This window comes from Otolemur garnettii, unplaced genomic scaffold (genome assembly GCF_000181295.1).
Source record: "Otolemur garnettii isolate 467f Iridium unplaced genomic scaffold, OtoGar3 scaffold00099, whole genome shotgun sequence".
In the NCBI taxonomy this organism is placed as follows: Eukaryota; Metazoa; Chordata; class Mammalia; order Primates; family Galagidae; genus Otolemur; species Otolemur garnettii.
In genome coordinates, this window is record NW_003852494.1 from 4,668,544 (window position 1) to 4,681,534 (window position 12,991).

The following is a 12,991-nucleotide window of genomic DNA, read 5'->3' on the forward strand; positions in this document are numbered from 1 at the left end:
TGGGACAAGCCAGAGCTAGGAGCTGGCAGGGGCCTGGGGAAGGGATTCAGAGAGAAAGAGAGAGAGAGATGGTGATCACCAGGGCCGGGCTGCATGGCACCTGGGCTGTTTGTGTGGCACCCGGCCTGCCCCCACACTGGGCACACCCCGGAGCCAGGCGGAGAAAGACGTGCAGAGACGGACGGTGAAGGGTCATAGCCATGCAGTTATGTGCGTGCAGGGAACAGGACGGAGGTAGAGACAATCATGTGACCCCCCGGCCCGGCCTGGCCAGCCCTGCCACCCCCAAAGGACAATGTGGTCAAACCATCAAACTGGCCCCAAGCTGATGCTTCCAGACTCCTGCTGTACAATCCTGTGAAGCCTGTTTTTCTGTTTATCAAACTTTCTTTTTTGGCATGCATCACACTGGGGGAACTTTTGCAAGCCCAGCTCACCACGGCAGGCATGTCTTTTCATCATTTTTGGGAAAGCAGACTCTTTCAAAAAACTCCCAGTGAATTCTATTTCACCCTGCCGCTGGGCAAGGCTATCACATTTAAAACTTCTGCTCTGAGCGAATCGTATGAATATGAAATGGTCAAGTCATGTGTTGCTCTGACCACTGGCTTATTTGGAAACCAAAGCAGTGTGGAGCTGGGAATGATACAGCCAGTCTGATGGCTGCCTGGGTCTTCCTTTCTCTCTTTTGGTTTCAAACACGTTTTTGGCCAAGGATGATCACTATACATTTTTCCACTGTGTCTTGCAATACCTTTCCTTGCCACTTAAAAAGTCCCAGCTGCATTTATCAAGAAAGATTTTCAACCTAAGGGAGTGCTGAAATCATAGCAGCACTACCGAGCCTTGTACCAAGGTCATGAGTCCATGCATGACCTGATGCGAGTTGGCTTGGATGTGACCATCACCATGTACTATGTATAAAGTCTGACCTGGGCTAAGCAGTAAAGACCAGGGCTTGGAAAGTTGAATTTTTTTTTGATAGACTAAACTGCTTTTTTAAAAAACCAAACCAAATATGACTTATTCACATAAATCATCCCTATGCCACTCTACTAATTTCCATACACGTAGACAACTGCGTGTCTAGCACCTGTGTCAAGCTTTGGGTCATTCTGGAAACACTCACTTCAAACCATCTTGTTTTCACAAAGCTATCTTCTTCCCATTGCCTGAGGCTCGGCAAAGCTTCAGTGTCGTCTTTAGGCAGATGGCTGCTCCCTCATGCGACCGTCATTTAGGGCCCTGATTTCCTCGATAGTACCCAAATGACTGTTCTCTGCCCTCCACAGTCCCGGGGCTCAAGGCCCCGGAACACCCCCCAGAAAGATCAGTACGCCTTGCCAGCCCCCTCAGGCTTCTCGAAGGATCAGAGAGTCACTGGGCACACGCACAGAGGCAAGAGACTCTGCAGATACCCCAGCTCCTCAGCCCTACTGGGCTGGGCCTCCATGGGGAGCATCACTCTGAGTCTGCTTTGGTCAGTTACTTCATCAAGACTCACCAAGGCACTTCTCCCAAATCCCACTCCAACGGAGGCAGCAGAAATATACACCAGGGCCCCTCCTAGAGGCCTCTTAAGTCCAGTTTTACATTTCAGATTAAAAGTGCATGCCAATTTCATATCCCCCTCTGCCATCCATATGCATTTGGTTTGGAAAATAGAAGGGCCCACAGCTCTCAGGCTGGAATTTTCAAGTAAAACGGATATTCTGGCTGTAAAAAAAGCCAGGTGGGCTCTGAGGCTTGTGTGCCCAAGCTCAGGCTGGCTCCCTAGCCCGACTGTGCATCTTCACCTGAGTCACCAGCAAACCAGCATCTCTGATGCTACACAGAGGGACTTTAATTCCAGCTGGAGACCTCTTGCCTGGCAAGGGTTCTTTCTGCAAGGTAACAATGCTTCCCTGCCTGTGTGACTCTGGGTCCTCTGGCAGGGTAAGTTGAGACCAGACTGCTTTGTTCCCAACCAAATGATTGGGGCAAAGGTGGGCGGGGCCCAGGCAGACGTGGACCCGGGGCTGGATGAGTTACCTGGTCCGGTGATGGCAGGCATGTTGAAGATCTCAGTTCCAGGCTGGCCAATATCTGGAAAAGGGGGTGACAAGGGGGGTGAGGCCAACAGGCCCCAGATCCTGGGAAACCACTTACCCCTTGAGTGTGGTCTAGGCCAGGTACACTTTGGGTCACCTGGAGAATCTTGTCCATCACATATTTGGATGCAATAGTTCTGAGCAGGGCCTGAAATTCTATATATCTAATCAGTGCCCTGGGGAAAGGGGGGGTGATGCTGCCTGTAGGCCACATTTAGTGAGCCTCTGGAGTCACCAGCCTGGGCCAGTGACTATTGGTAAGGTTGTACATGACCCAGAAGGGAGACATCCCCATGATTTGCCTAAACTCCTCTTGTGGATGAGACTTCTCGAGGCTAGGGACTGGGACAGATTCTCCATCCAGTTGCCCATCTGCTCTCGCTTCCTGTGAGCTGCAGATTCTCATTCAGCAACCACATAGACAAGAGCAAAACCACACAGGCAGGGTGGTGCCTGTGGCTCAAAGGAATAGGGCCCTGGCCCCATATACCAGAGGTGGTGAGTTCAAACCCGACCCCGGCCAAAAAAAAAAACAACCCAAAAACCAAAAACCACACAGGCAATGGGTGCTGCTGATGGGAGGTACCTGGTCCTCACATACAGCACCCAGTCCATGGTTCCCAGTACTCATGTGAATATTAACTGGGTGCCTACTGTATGCTGAGTGCTATTCTAGGTGCCATTCTGTGCCAGAAAAGACTAGCAAATTAAGAGATGGTCCCAGGGTTCCTTAGCAATGGGGTAAAGGGCCAGGGCCAGCAGGTCTACTTCTGTTGCCAGGAGCCCCAGCCCCCAAGGCAGACCATATGTCCACAAGGGGCCCTGGGCTTCCCTGGGGAGTTGGCAGGCCCCTTACTATATTCGGGCTCATTCCGATTATGGGTGTTGAGCTTCTTGTTGATCTCCTGCTTCTTCGACTTGACCATGGCAGAGTTGCTCTCTGTCAGCTTGCTGAAGAAGGCTGGCGGCTGGCCAGTGTTGCCTGGAGACTTGGAGCCCATCCTGCTGCAGGGACCAGACCCCCAGGTCAGCTCACTTGGTGCTGCACTTGCATGCCTTTGACAATGGGGAGCTCATCACCCAAGCTTCCCTTGCCCAGGCCTGCCTTTCCTGCCATACTTTACCCATCCTGGACTAAGAGTTCTTAGGAGCTCCCCAACTGTGGACCACCTCTAAGTACCTGCTCCAGCCTGACCCTCTCAAAAGCCTTGGGAAGTGGAAGGAGGTTCAGATCAGGCTCCCTCCAACCCCCCTCAAGACCAGCAGGAGCTCCTTTCCATGCCTCCACCTCAGCCCTCGCCCTCAGTTTGGTCCATCACATTTGACTCATTATTTCTCAGATCTTCCACAGGTGATAGCAACAGGGGCCTGGTGTACACTAATATCCAGGCTATGGCACAGAAAGCTGCCAATGAGGTACATCATTCACCTCCTCACCCCCAAGCTTGTGAGCTTTGCTCAGCAGGTCTGAGATTACCCAGTTTAGTCCCCAGACTGCACAACAGCGGACCCAGGCCCAGGGTGGGCAAGAAGCCCAGGCCAGAACCCCCTAGGATAGGGCACATGTGCCAGCTGAGTACCTGGGCTCTGTGGGCTCCCCGTCCCGGTACAGCAGCGGGTACACGGCACTCCGGGGATGCCCTGGCTCTGTCATGCCCTCTGGCGGGGACACAGGCTCAATCCCATCCTCACCCCCACCCAGGACCGATGTCTTGCTCGGCTCTGGAGACCTGGATGGAGAGAGAGACCTGCCTGTGGTCAGAGGCTCCCTCTTGAGGACACGCCCCAAACCTAGCCTGGCTCCACTCCAACCGGGGCTTGGCATGCTTGGTCTATACACAGACACATTACAAGTATGTTAGGCATTTCAGACCACAAGCAGTCTCTGCCACATATTCTTTTTAAAAGTCTTTCAGAATCCTAGCCACAGCCATGTGCCAGTACCCCTGTACCCGTCCCCCAAAGATATCACACTGTCTTCCTACATCCACACCTCACTCATGAGGTCCCCCTGCTATGAAGTTGCCTCCACTCTAGTGCTTAGGGTACTTCACCCCTCCCTACCCCCAGAGGTCCCAGGGCTAACCAGGGGTGTGAATGTACATGTGTGTTTCTATATGCACATGTATATACACACATATGTCTGCATGTGTTGAAAGCCTGCTCTCCAAACCTATAGCTCTGGTTTGAATCCCAGCTCTGCCGCTGACTGGTTATGTCCCTATCTATAGGCCTCTCAAGTTTCTTCATCTGTGAAATGGGGACAATGCTGCTACCCTTCCTGGGGCAGCTATGAAAATCCAATGAGTTATATGTGTAGGTGTTCATGCTGGTGCCCCAAATCCACTCACTGTGACTTTGGGCAAAGGTCCCTATCCTTCTGAGCCTCAGTTTCTCTTCTACATGGTGGCACCAGGCTGGCCTTGCATGTTGCCCAACCCAGCTCCTAGCTCCCTGTGATGACAGCCTCCCCTGGCTGACCAGTGAGAGGCACCTGTCCTCACTCACCTCTTGCCCCCTTCGCTGTGGGGGGAGCCGCGGGCCGGGGCACCATGGTCCGGGGGTGGGAGGTAGAGCTCACTGGCTGGCCGGCGGAGGTCTAGGACAGGGCAGCTGGCCCCGGGGAAGGAGTAGAGGGGGGCAGGCAGGGGTGCGGGCAGTTGCTGAGGGTGGTGCCGTGTGTAGTCCTGCGTAATGACCTCCTATGGGCAAGGCAGGTGCAGAATCAGGTGGCAGCCACCTTCCCTGAACCTTCTACACTGGGCTTTGTGACAGAACCCTGGCTCTGTTCTGGGCTTCCTGGGTGACTCTATACCTGCCCACAGACCTGTGGGCCTCTAAGGCCCCGTGTACACTGGATGTGACCAGCCAGTGCACTTTAAAGACCCTTAGACACTATTAATGTCCCAGCCCTCTTGAAGATGTGGGTCATGTGCACACCTGTGGACTCTACCACTACTCAAAGGGAGCTGGACACTCTGGGTTGTGCCCACTCCCAGACACCTGACCAGGACCAAAGGGCTGTGAAGACCCCTGCCTTCCTGGGGCCTGTCCCACCCCAGGTGCAAAGGTGACAAGGAGAAGGTAGAGAGTGGGTAGTTACACTGATGTGCTGAGCCAGGGTGACCACCCGCTGGTGACCTTTGACCCCCGGGGTGGTCTGCAGCAGCGGGCTGGATGAGGGCTGGCTCTCGGGCAGTGGCCGAAGGTTCGGGAGGTGAGTGGCCTCACCACCAAGCTTCACAGGGCCTGCAGGCAGAGCAGAGCCAGTCAGGGGGCTGGGCTGCCATCCTTGAGACCTAGCTCTACCCCTTCAAAGTCAAGTGACTGGGCCAGTCCCTCACCCCTGGGCAACTCTGCTCCCTCATCTGAATGACAGGTGACAACTGTCCTTATCCCACAGGGCTGTGGCGAGCATAGGGGTGATAGTAGGGTGGGCAGGGCAGTACCTGGCTGCTTGGGCCGTAGCTCCCCCTCCAGGTGGCTCTTGTCAAGCTCCTCAAGGTGCTTGGGGAGCCCCTTGTCATGGGTCAGGCTGGGTGAGCTCACAGGGCTGACTGGCTCCACCCCATCGGGGCTGTAGCTGCTGCCATGGTAACCTGCAATGGGTGGGGCAGAGTCAGGGGCCAGGACCAGGCTCCAGGTCCCAAGGACAGGGCTGTCTTCCACCGCCCTCCAAGTTGGCTGGGTCCCCGTGGGATCTGTGTAACCCAAACTGGGGGCCGGGTTTGGGCCCCTGGAAAGAGTGGGAAGTCAAAAGAGGTAGAGAAAAGAGCAGAGATAAGACCCCAACAGACACACAGAGAGAGAGGCTGAGGGAGAACAGAAACCAGATGCTGAGAAGACAGAGAGGAACAGGGACAGCGATAGAACTGGAGTGGTGGGGGCTGAGGGGGGCAGTTTCTGCAGAAGGGTGTGGGGTAAGTGAGGACTGGAAGCTTATGGCTAAGAGTGACCCAAGACCTCAGGAGCCTAACCAAGGTCATAGCTTGGCAATCCCTGGTCCCATAAAGAGGAATTGCAAGCTAGGGCCATAGTGGGGAGTGGGCACAGAAGGCTCCTCTCTATTCTGGGGGACACACGGCTGAAGCTGGGGGCGTTCCAAGGCTCCCTCAGGACGATAATGAGGGTGGGATGCTGCCTACCTGGATATCAGACTGTGTCCCCACACAGTGGCAGGCAGAAGCCCACAGCCTGAGCCCTCCATAGCCCCACTCCCAGCTCCCCAAACACAGGCGCAAAGGTGGGGGATGGGCCGCGCAATCAAGTCAAAATCACAGATCCATTCATTAAAGGAAAAAAAGCGAAAATCCAAAAAAGAAAAAAAAAAAAAAACCACCAGGAAAGAAAAAAAGAAAAAGAAAATCATGATAAACAATGTGCAAATGACGAGCTGCCCCATCAGAGGGTGCGGGTGGCGGCTTGAGGGGTTACCAGGGCGTGCAAATTGACGGAGACGGGTTTCCAAACAAAATACCAAAACCAACAAAAAATGGGGGGAAAAAATAAAAAGCAGAGATCTGAAAATATCTTTAGGCCACAGACGGGGTGGGCAGGCGGCGGGCCGGGGGTCTTACCATCTCGAGGGGAGCCGTTGGCCAGCGAGCCGCCTTCTCGCGCCCCTTTATCGTGAGCAATTTGACGCATGATTATCGCGTCTATGAAGGTGGCTGCTGTCAGGGTGGTCTTACCCAGAGAACGGAGCTCCAGTTCCTGGATGGAAAAGGGTTTACTTTGAGTCTTTTCCCGGTGTGGCTCCGAGGCCGAGGCGGGCGGCGCTGGCTGGTCCGGGCTGGCGTGGCGGGGTGTGAGGCTCTTCGCTGGGGTGCGGGTGATGGCCGAATGGCTGGACCCAGGGGGTGCAAGGGGCCGGGACTCAGAGCCCTTGCTGGGGGAGGAGGCAGGCTCCAACCCAGAGCGGGCTGGGGGCTTGGTGAGGAAGGCGTGGCCAGTGTCTGCACGGGGCCGCTCCGGCCGGGCAACTCGAGGGGCCTCCTTGGGCAGCAAGACAGGCTCCATGAGGGTGGGGTAGGCCCCATCCAGGGTGCTGCCCAGCGGGCAGTGGGTGGCAGGTGGGAATGTGGCAGCTGGGCGAACAGGTGAGGAGGTGGAAGTGGACCTGGGGGAGGAGAGAAGGAGTTTAAGCAGCTGTAGGGGCTACTCTCTCACTCCAGCCCCTCAGTGAGTCCCCACTGCCCTAGAATACCCTCCACATTCCCTAATGCTCCCAGAATAAATCAGCCATCCTGACTGACCTGCAAGGCTTTGGGCAGCTTGGTTTTATCTGCCCCATTCATTCATTTATTGTATCATTCCAAATTTTTTTCTTGAGCCTAATAGGTGCCAAGCTCTGTTCTAGACTCTGGGACTATAGCAGCCAACAAAACAAATCATAGATCACAAATGTGACAATACATCAAAACCCCCATCAGGGTGTGGTAATTGCTCAAAGGCTGTGAATCAGGGTTAGAAGAGAGAAGAGTGAGCTAACTGAGGCGGGGTACTCAGCAGGATCTCTCTGAGGAAGTATGTGTGAGTGAGCTGGGCCCCGAGAGGACACGGGTGCACCAGGGTGGGCAGTTAGTGCCCTGCTGTCCCTTGGGATATCACCCTCTTATTAACTGTTGCCAAGGCTTTAACTTCAGGGGCCAGTGGGCAAAGGCTTGTTTTTTCCATTGTTTTCTAGCTGGCTGCTGATGGTGCAGAGACAACTGACTTTCAGGCATGACACACTAGCATTGGTGGCGCTGGGCTAACAAGCCAGGTAGTCCTGCTTCACGCACCAGCTGGGCAGTGAATCAGCAGGACAAAGCCCACTCTCATGGGAAACAATGTCATTTTTCATAACTGGAATCATGATGGAGGTGTGATTTAAGTGAGGCAATACTTTCATGAATGGAAACTTCACTTTAAAAGAATAAGTTGCCTCCAAACAGGCTAGGGGCAGGAAGGGGTGCAGGGGGAAGCCTTCAGCCCCAATGAAGCAGTTCTGCCCACAGCCCTCAGCTCTGTGTCACCAGAGGAGCCTGGGACACTCCTCCCATCTTGGTGACCTTGAGACTTTGCCCAAACCAGGAAGGGCATCATCTCTACCTTCTAGACCTTGCTAAATGTTGGGGAAGACTGGGAGGGTCTCTCCTCACAGCCCTAGCTCAGCCTCCCCATCCCTCATCCTCTCACCTGTCCAACCTCCATCTGCCCACCTGGGTCTCCATGTACCCAACCTTTGATCACCACCCACCCTAACCACCCATCCACTTACCTATCTGACCGGCTCCCACTCATCCTCCTACCTACCCAAACCATCATCAGTCCACCTGAGCCTCCATCCACTCATCTACTCCATTTCTCTAGCCTGACCACCTGTTATCCACCCACCTAATTGCTCCTGATCTGCTCCACCCTCAGCCTTCCATCGGTCTACCATCTGCCCACCCTCTTGCCTACTTGCCCCTCCCCCCACCCACAGCTCATCTACTCACCCCCACCCCCCACCCACCCCCTCCCCCGTGCCAACCTGGCCCACCTCAGGACCGTGGGCGTGCTGGGCTCCACAGAGGTGATGATGCCCTTCACACCCGTGTTGTGTAGCACACTGGGCCTCTGCTGGAGGGCGTCCTGGGTCCGAGGGGAGATGGGCGAGTGCTGGTGGGCATGGGAATGGGAGGAGGGGCGGCTGCTGCCCCCACCCCCGCCGCTGCCGCTGCTCTGCTCTGTACCTGGTGACAGGCTGCGGCGTCAGAGGGGGCAGGCCTCATATGGCCCGTGAGGACCCCCAGGGCATGGGGTGGGGGTCTCTGGTGCCCTACCGGGTCTCCAGATGGGTGCGTGCTCCACCGTGGTGGTGGACGTGAGGATAGACTTCTCCCGCTCACGCTCCCTCTCGGATGAGGATGTGGTGGTTGGTTTTGACAAGTGAGTGGGGCCTCCTGGGAAACCCAAAGGCCAGAGACTCAGCCCTAGGAGCCAGGAAGGGCTTGGCCATGTCCCCACCCAGCACAAGGGGTGTGGCTCTACCTGGGGAGAGCGGGGAGCTGCTGGGGCGGCTGCTGAAAGGCTGGGGTGCAGTGGGGAGGTAGGCGAGACGGTCCATGGTAGTGGCTGGGGTGCCTGGCGTTGGTGGCACCAGCACGGGCAGATGTGGCACTTGGGACAAGTCAATGATGCCTGCGGGAGGAGGTAGGGGTTAGCCGGGGCTATAGCCACTGGGAAGGAGAGGAGCCAGGCTGCTGCACTGCCCCTGGGGACCATGACCTCTTCTCCTAGAACCTGTGAGCCAATAGCAGGTGCTCCTTGCTCAGCTTCAGACCCCTCTTTGAATACTCAGGTCCTCACAGTCCCCCATTAGGGACCCATAGGAAGGGGACTTGCCTATGGCTGGCACCCATAGTCACCTTTGCAGGCCTTTTTTGCTCTCTCAGTCTCTGAGAGCTACAGAAGCATGCCCTGTACTCAATCTTAACTATTCAAAATACATAGTATGACTTTGGCTTTCCCCTTGCACTCTGACTCATACTTGATCCTTCCAGGAGGACATTCCAAAAGTGTTTTCAGAGGATGCCCCTTGAATATACACATGCAAAGCAACCACAGGCTGTTCACAAAGTCAAAGGAACCAAAAGTTCAGACAGCCTCAGTTTGATCAGGACCCCGAACCCCAAGAGTATCCATAGGTATGTGCATACCCATTGGGAGGCATGTGCTGTGTAACTACCATGTGCCAGCAGCTACCCACAGCATGCTGACCATCCAACCCCATCCCGGTCTCTGTGTGCTCTCGGGGTGCTCACACAAACCCAGGTGACCAATTCTAGTCCTCTTAGCAAGGACTCAGTGGAGGTGACATGACCGCACCACTTGCCCAGAAGTACCCCTGCCCCACCCACCTCGAGGGCCAGCAGCGTAATTGAGGGCCAGTGAGGACTCGCGGGGTGAGAGGCCCCTCAGCATGTCAGCTCGCTGGGCCATGGCGGTGGCCGCATTGTGGTGCATCTGCTGTGAGGTGATGTAGTCATTGATGATGGTCTGGCGATTCTCCAGAGCCGCTGTGTCAGGGTAGCCGCGGATGAGGTAAGGTGGGTACAGGTGCGGGTAGGTGGGGTTGGGAGCCAGGTGCCGGGGCAGATAATAGGCTGCAGCTGCTGGGAAGAAGCAACAGGTGTGAGGCCGGACCATACACTGGCCAGAGAGCATCCCTGCTTCTGACCCCTTAGCTTCTCCCTCTAACATGAAGGTTCTCCAGAGCACACTCTATGAAACAGAATCGAGGGCCTGGCTCAGCGCCTATAGCTCAACTGGCTAAGACGCCAGCCACGTACACCTAAGGTGGTGGGTTCGTCAACAACAATGACGGCTGCAACCAAAAAATAGCCAGGCGTTGTGGTGGGCGCCTGTGGTCCCAGATACTTGGGAGGCGGAGGCAGGAGACTCGCTTGAGCCCAGGAGTTGGAGGTTGCTGTGAGCTGTAATGCCACGGCAATCTACCCAGGGGGACAGCTTGAGGCTCTGTCTCAAAAAAAAAAGAGAATCGAGGGCCTGAAATAGGAAAACATTTACTCCCAAGACACAAGGGTGTGCCTCCTACTGAAGATGCTTTTTGCACGGAAGGTTCTCCCAAACACAGGGCATTCAAATGCAGATCACTAACACACCAAAGGGACACATCCTTTTAAAAGGAAGAGTTTTCAGATTGTGTCCATTTGGGAAAAGCACTCAAGCCCTCATTAGATACATTTGAGATTTTAAAGGCACTGATGAGTCCCGCAGGAAGAGAAAACCACTGAAAACGTTTAACTCAGAATATCCCTTAAAATACAAAAAGAAATTCTACTGTAAGCTTAAACTGGTAGTGATTACACTGTTGAGTCTCCCAGTCTCTAGAGGCCTTGTCTACCTGGCCAGGGGAATCTAATTGCTGATGCCTAAGTGGTCTGTGGGCTGGCCCCACGTATGGCTTCCCCATTCCAGTAGGGTTCGGTGTGGGTCCAAGGCAATCACCTGCATCCAGAGGGATCCCACGGGGTATGGAGGTGGGGTCAAAGGCCAGTGGGATGTGGCCACGGTACAAGTCCACGCCACTCACACCTCGTATCAGGTGCTCGTAGGGAGAGATGGGGTGCGGGTGGTGTTCAGGCACGGTGCTATGTGGGGATTTGGCGATCTCCCGGGGTGTTGATGTCAGCTTTCGATCCTGGGATGATTTGCTGGATGAGAGACTGCCTGTGGGGACAGGCCAGGTGGCATGGCATCAAGCCTCTGTCCTAGCCCCATGGAGGGCTGCTGAGGCTGATGTTTACAGAGAACCATTCAAGGGAGGGTCCCAGGATTCTTCATTCAATCATTTCCTCACTTGCCTCTTAGTTCATATTTCTCTTTCATTGACTCATTCACTTTTGTTTGTTTGTTTTCCAAAAGTCATCCATTCTTTCATGTATCCATCAGTTCATTCATTCATTCAATCAAAAAATAACTTATGGCTAGGAGAGCTGGGGTTATCCCAGCAAATAAAGCAGACAAAAACCCTGGCCTCCATGGAGCTAGATAGATGATAAACTAGTAAAAAAAAAAAAAAAAAGAAAGAAAGAAAGAAAAATAGGAATTTCAGAGTGAAAATGCTCTGAAAGGAAATTTTAAAAGTTGGAGGGGGGGGGCGGCGCCTGTGGCTCAGCAGAGTAGGGCACCGGCCCCATATGCTGGAGGTAGTGGGTTCAAACCCAGCCCCAGCCAAAAACTGCAAAGAAAAAAAAAGTTGGAGGAGGAGGCTGGTTCTAAGAACCTCTGTAACATTTGAACAGAAACCTGAAGGATGGAAAGAAAGCAGTTAAGTAAAGGTCTGGTCTTCACATAACTTAAAGTAAAAGGCAGAGAGGACAACATGAGCCAAGGCCCCGTGTGAGGAACAAGCCGAGAGTGGCTGAGGAGGAGCAGAAAAGAGGCTTGTGTGACTGAGACCAGGGAGGAGAGGGAAGGTGGACAGGGCCCACCCTGCAGGGAGCCCAGACCATACTGAAGAAGTTGGGTTTTTCTCTAAGGGCAGCACTTAGTTGCTAGAAGGGTAAAAACAGTCCAGTGGGGTAATTTGATTTACATTCTTTACAAAATGTTTGCAGAGTGGATTAAAGCAGGACAAGGGGGGGGGGACACACAGGGGAGTCAGGTGAGGAGGTCTGGGAAGTGTCAGGATGATAGGCAAAGGGGTGCCTGCCCCGGCCCACTCACCCTCCTGCAGGCGTGGTGTGGGTTCCCGTGTTGTCCCGGGGGAGCCACGTGGTAAATGTCCAGTGAAGGGTGCCCCGTGGTCCTCGTAGGCCAGGGGGCTCTGCCGAGGCTTGCCCAGCTCAGGCACAATGACTGGAGCCCCACGCGCAATGGAGGCCCCAGAGGTGCTGGCAGCCCCTGACCGGCTCTTTAGGCTCTCTTCGTAGCAGACGCGTTCCAGTGCCCGGGCGTCAGCCATCACATCCAGTGGGTGCACAGGTGGGAAGGTCCGGCCAGGGCTGCCGATGATGGAGCGCACATCATGCTTTTTGGAGCCAGTGGAGGATGCGCTGGTGTCATACTTGAGCGGGGTGCCCTAGGACAGAGGGTGTGTGAGCTCCAACCTTGCCCAAGACCAACTGCAAAAGCTTTCTGAGCCTCAGTGGCTCACTTCTAAAATGGTAATTACATCTTATGCTTCCAGAGGCAATGAGACAAAGGGTTTTGCTAAATCTGAGATGGGCACACTTAAACTACTTCCCACCCTGTCTGCCCAGCCTGATCTCCAGTCCCAAGCCCAGAGCTACCTGGGAAGCTGCAGGAAGAGGCAAAGGGTTTGGCAGTCACCCCTCCTTGGTGCAAACAGCAGACTGGAGTTTGCTGGAAAGTGGCCCAACAGTCCGCCATGGGCAGAAACCTTCCTT

The 12,991-nt window shown here is 54.6% G+C and overlaps 1 protein-coding gene across 1 annotated transcript in view; it reads right to left on the reverse strand.

Annotated features, from left to right (window-relative positions):
- NCOR2 (nuclear receptor corepressor 2) overlaps positions 1-12,991 on the reverse strand; it is a 211,076-nt gene that overhangs the window by 3,385 nt on the left and 194,700 nt on the right. The window contains exons 33-45 of the mRNA XM_023516824.1: positions 12,309-12,663; positions 11,088-11,309; positions 9,977-10,231; positions 9,108-9,257; positions 8,900-9,019; positions 8,608-8,809; positions 6,668-7,209; positions 5,540-5,689; positions 5,194-5,339; positions 4,599-4,792; positions 3,671-3,820; positions 2,947-3,095; positions 2,032-2,085 (exon numbers count right to left, since the gene is read on the reverse strand). Coding sequence (XP_023372592.1) covers positions 2,032-2,085; positions 2,947-3,095; positions 3,671-3,820; positions 4,599-4,792; positions 5,194-5,339; positions 5,540-5,689; positions 6,668-7,209; positions 8,608-8,809; positions 8,900-9,019; positions 9,108-9,257; positions 9,977-10,231; positions 11,088-11,309; positions 12,309-12,663 — 2,689 coding nt within the window. The remainder of the gene's footprint in view (positions 1-2,031; positions 2,086-2,946; positions 3,096-3,670; positions 3,821-4,598; positions 4,793-5,193; positions 5,340-5,539; positions 5,690-6,667; positions 7,210-8,607; positions 8,810-8,899; positions 9,020-9,107; positions 9,258-9,976; positions 10,232-11,087; positions 11,310-12,308; positions 12,664-12,991) is intronic.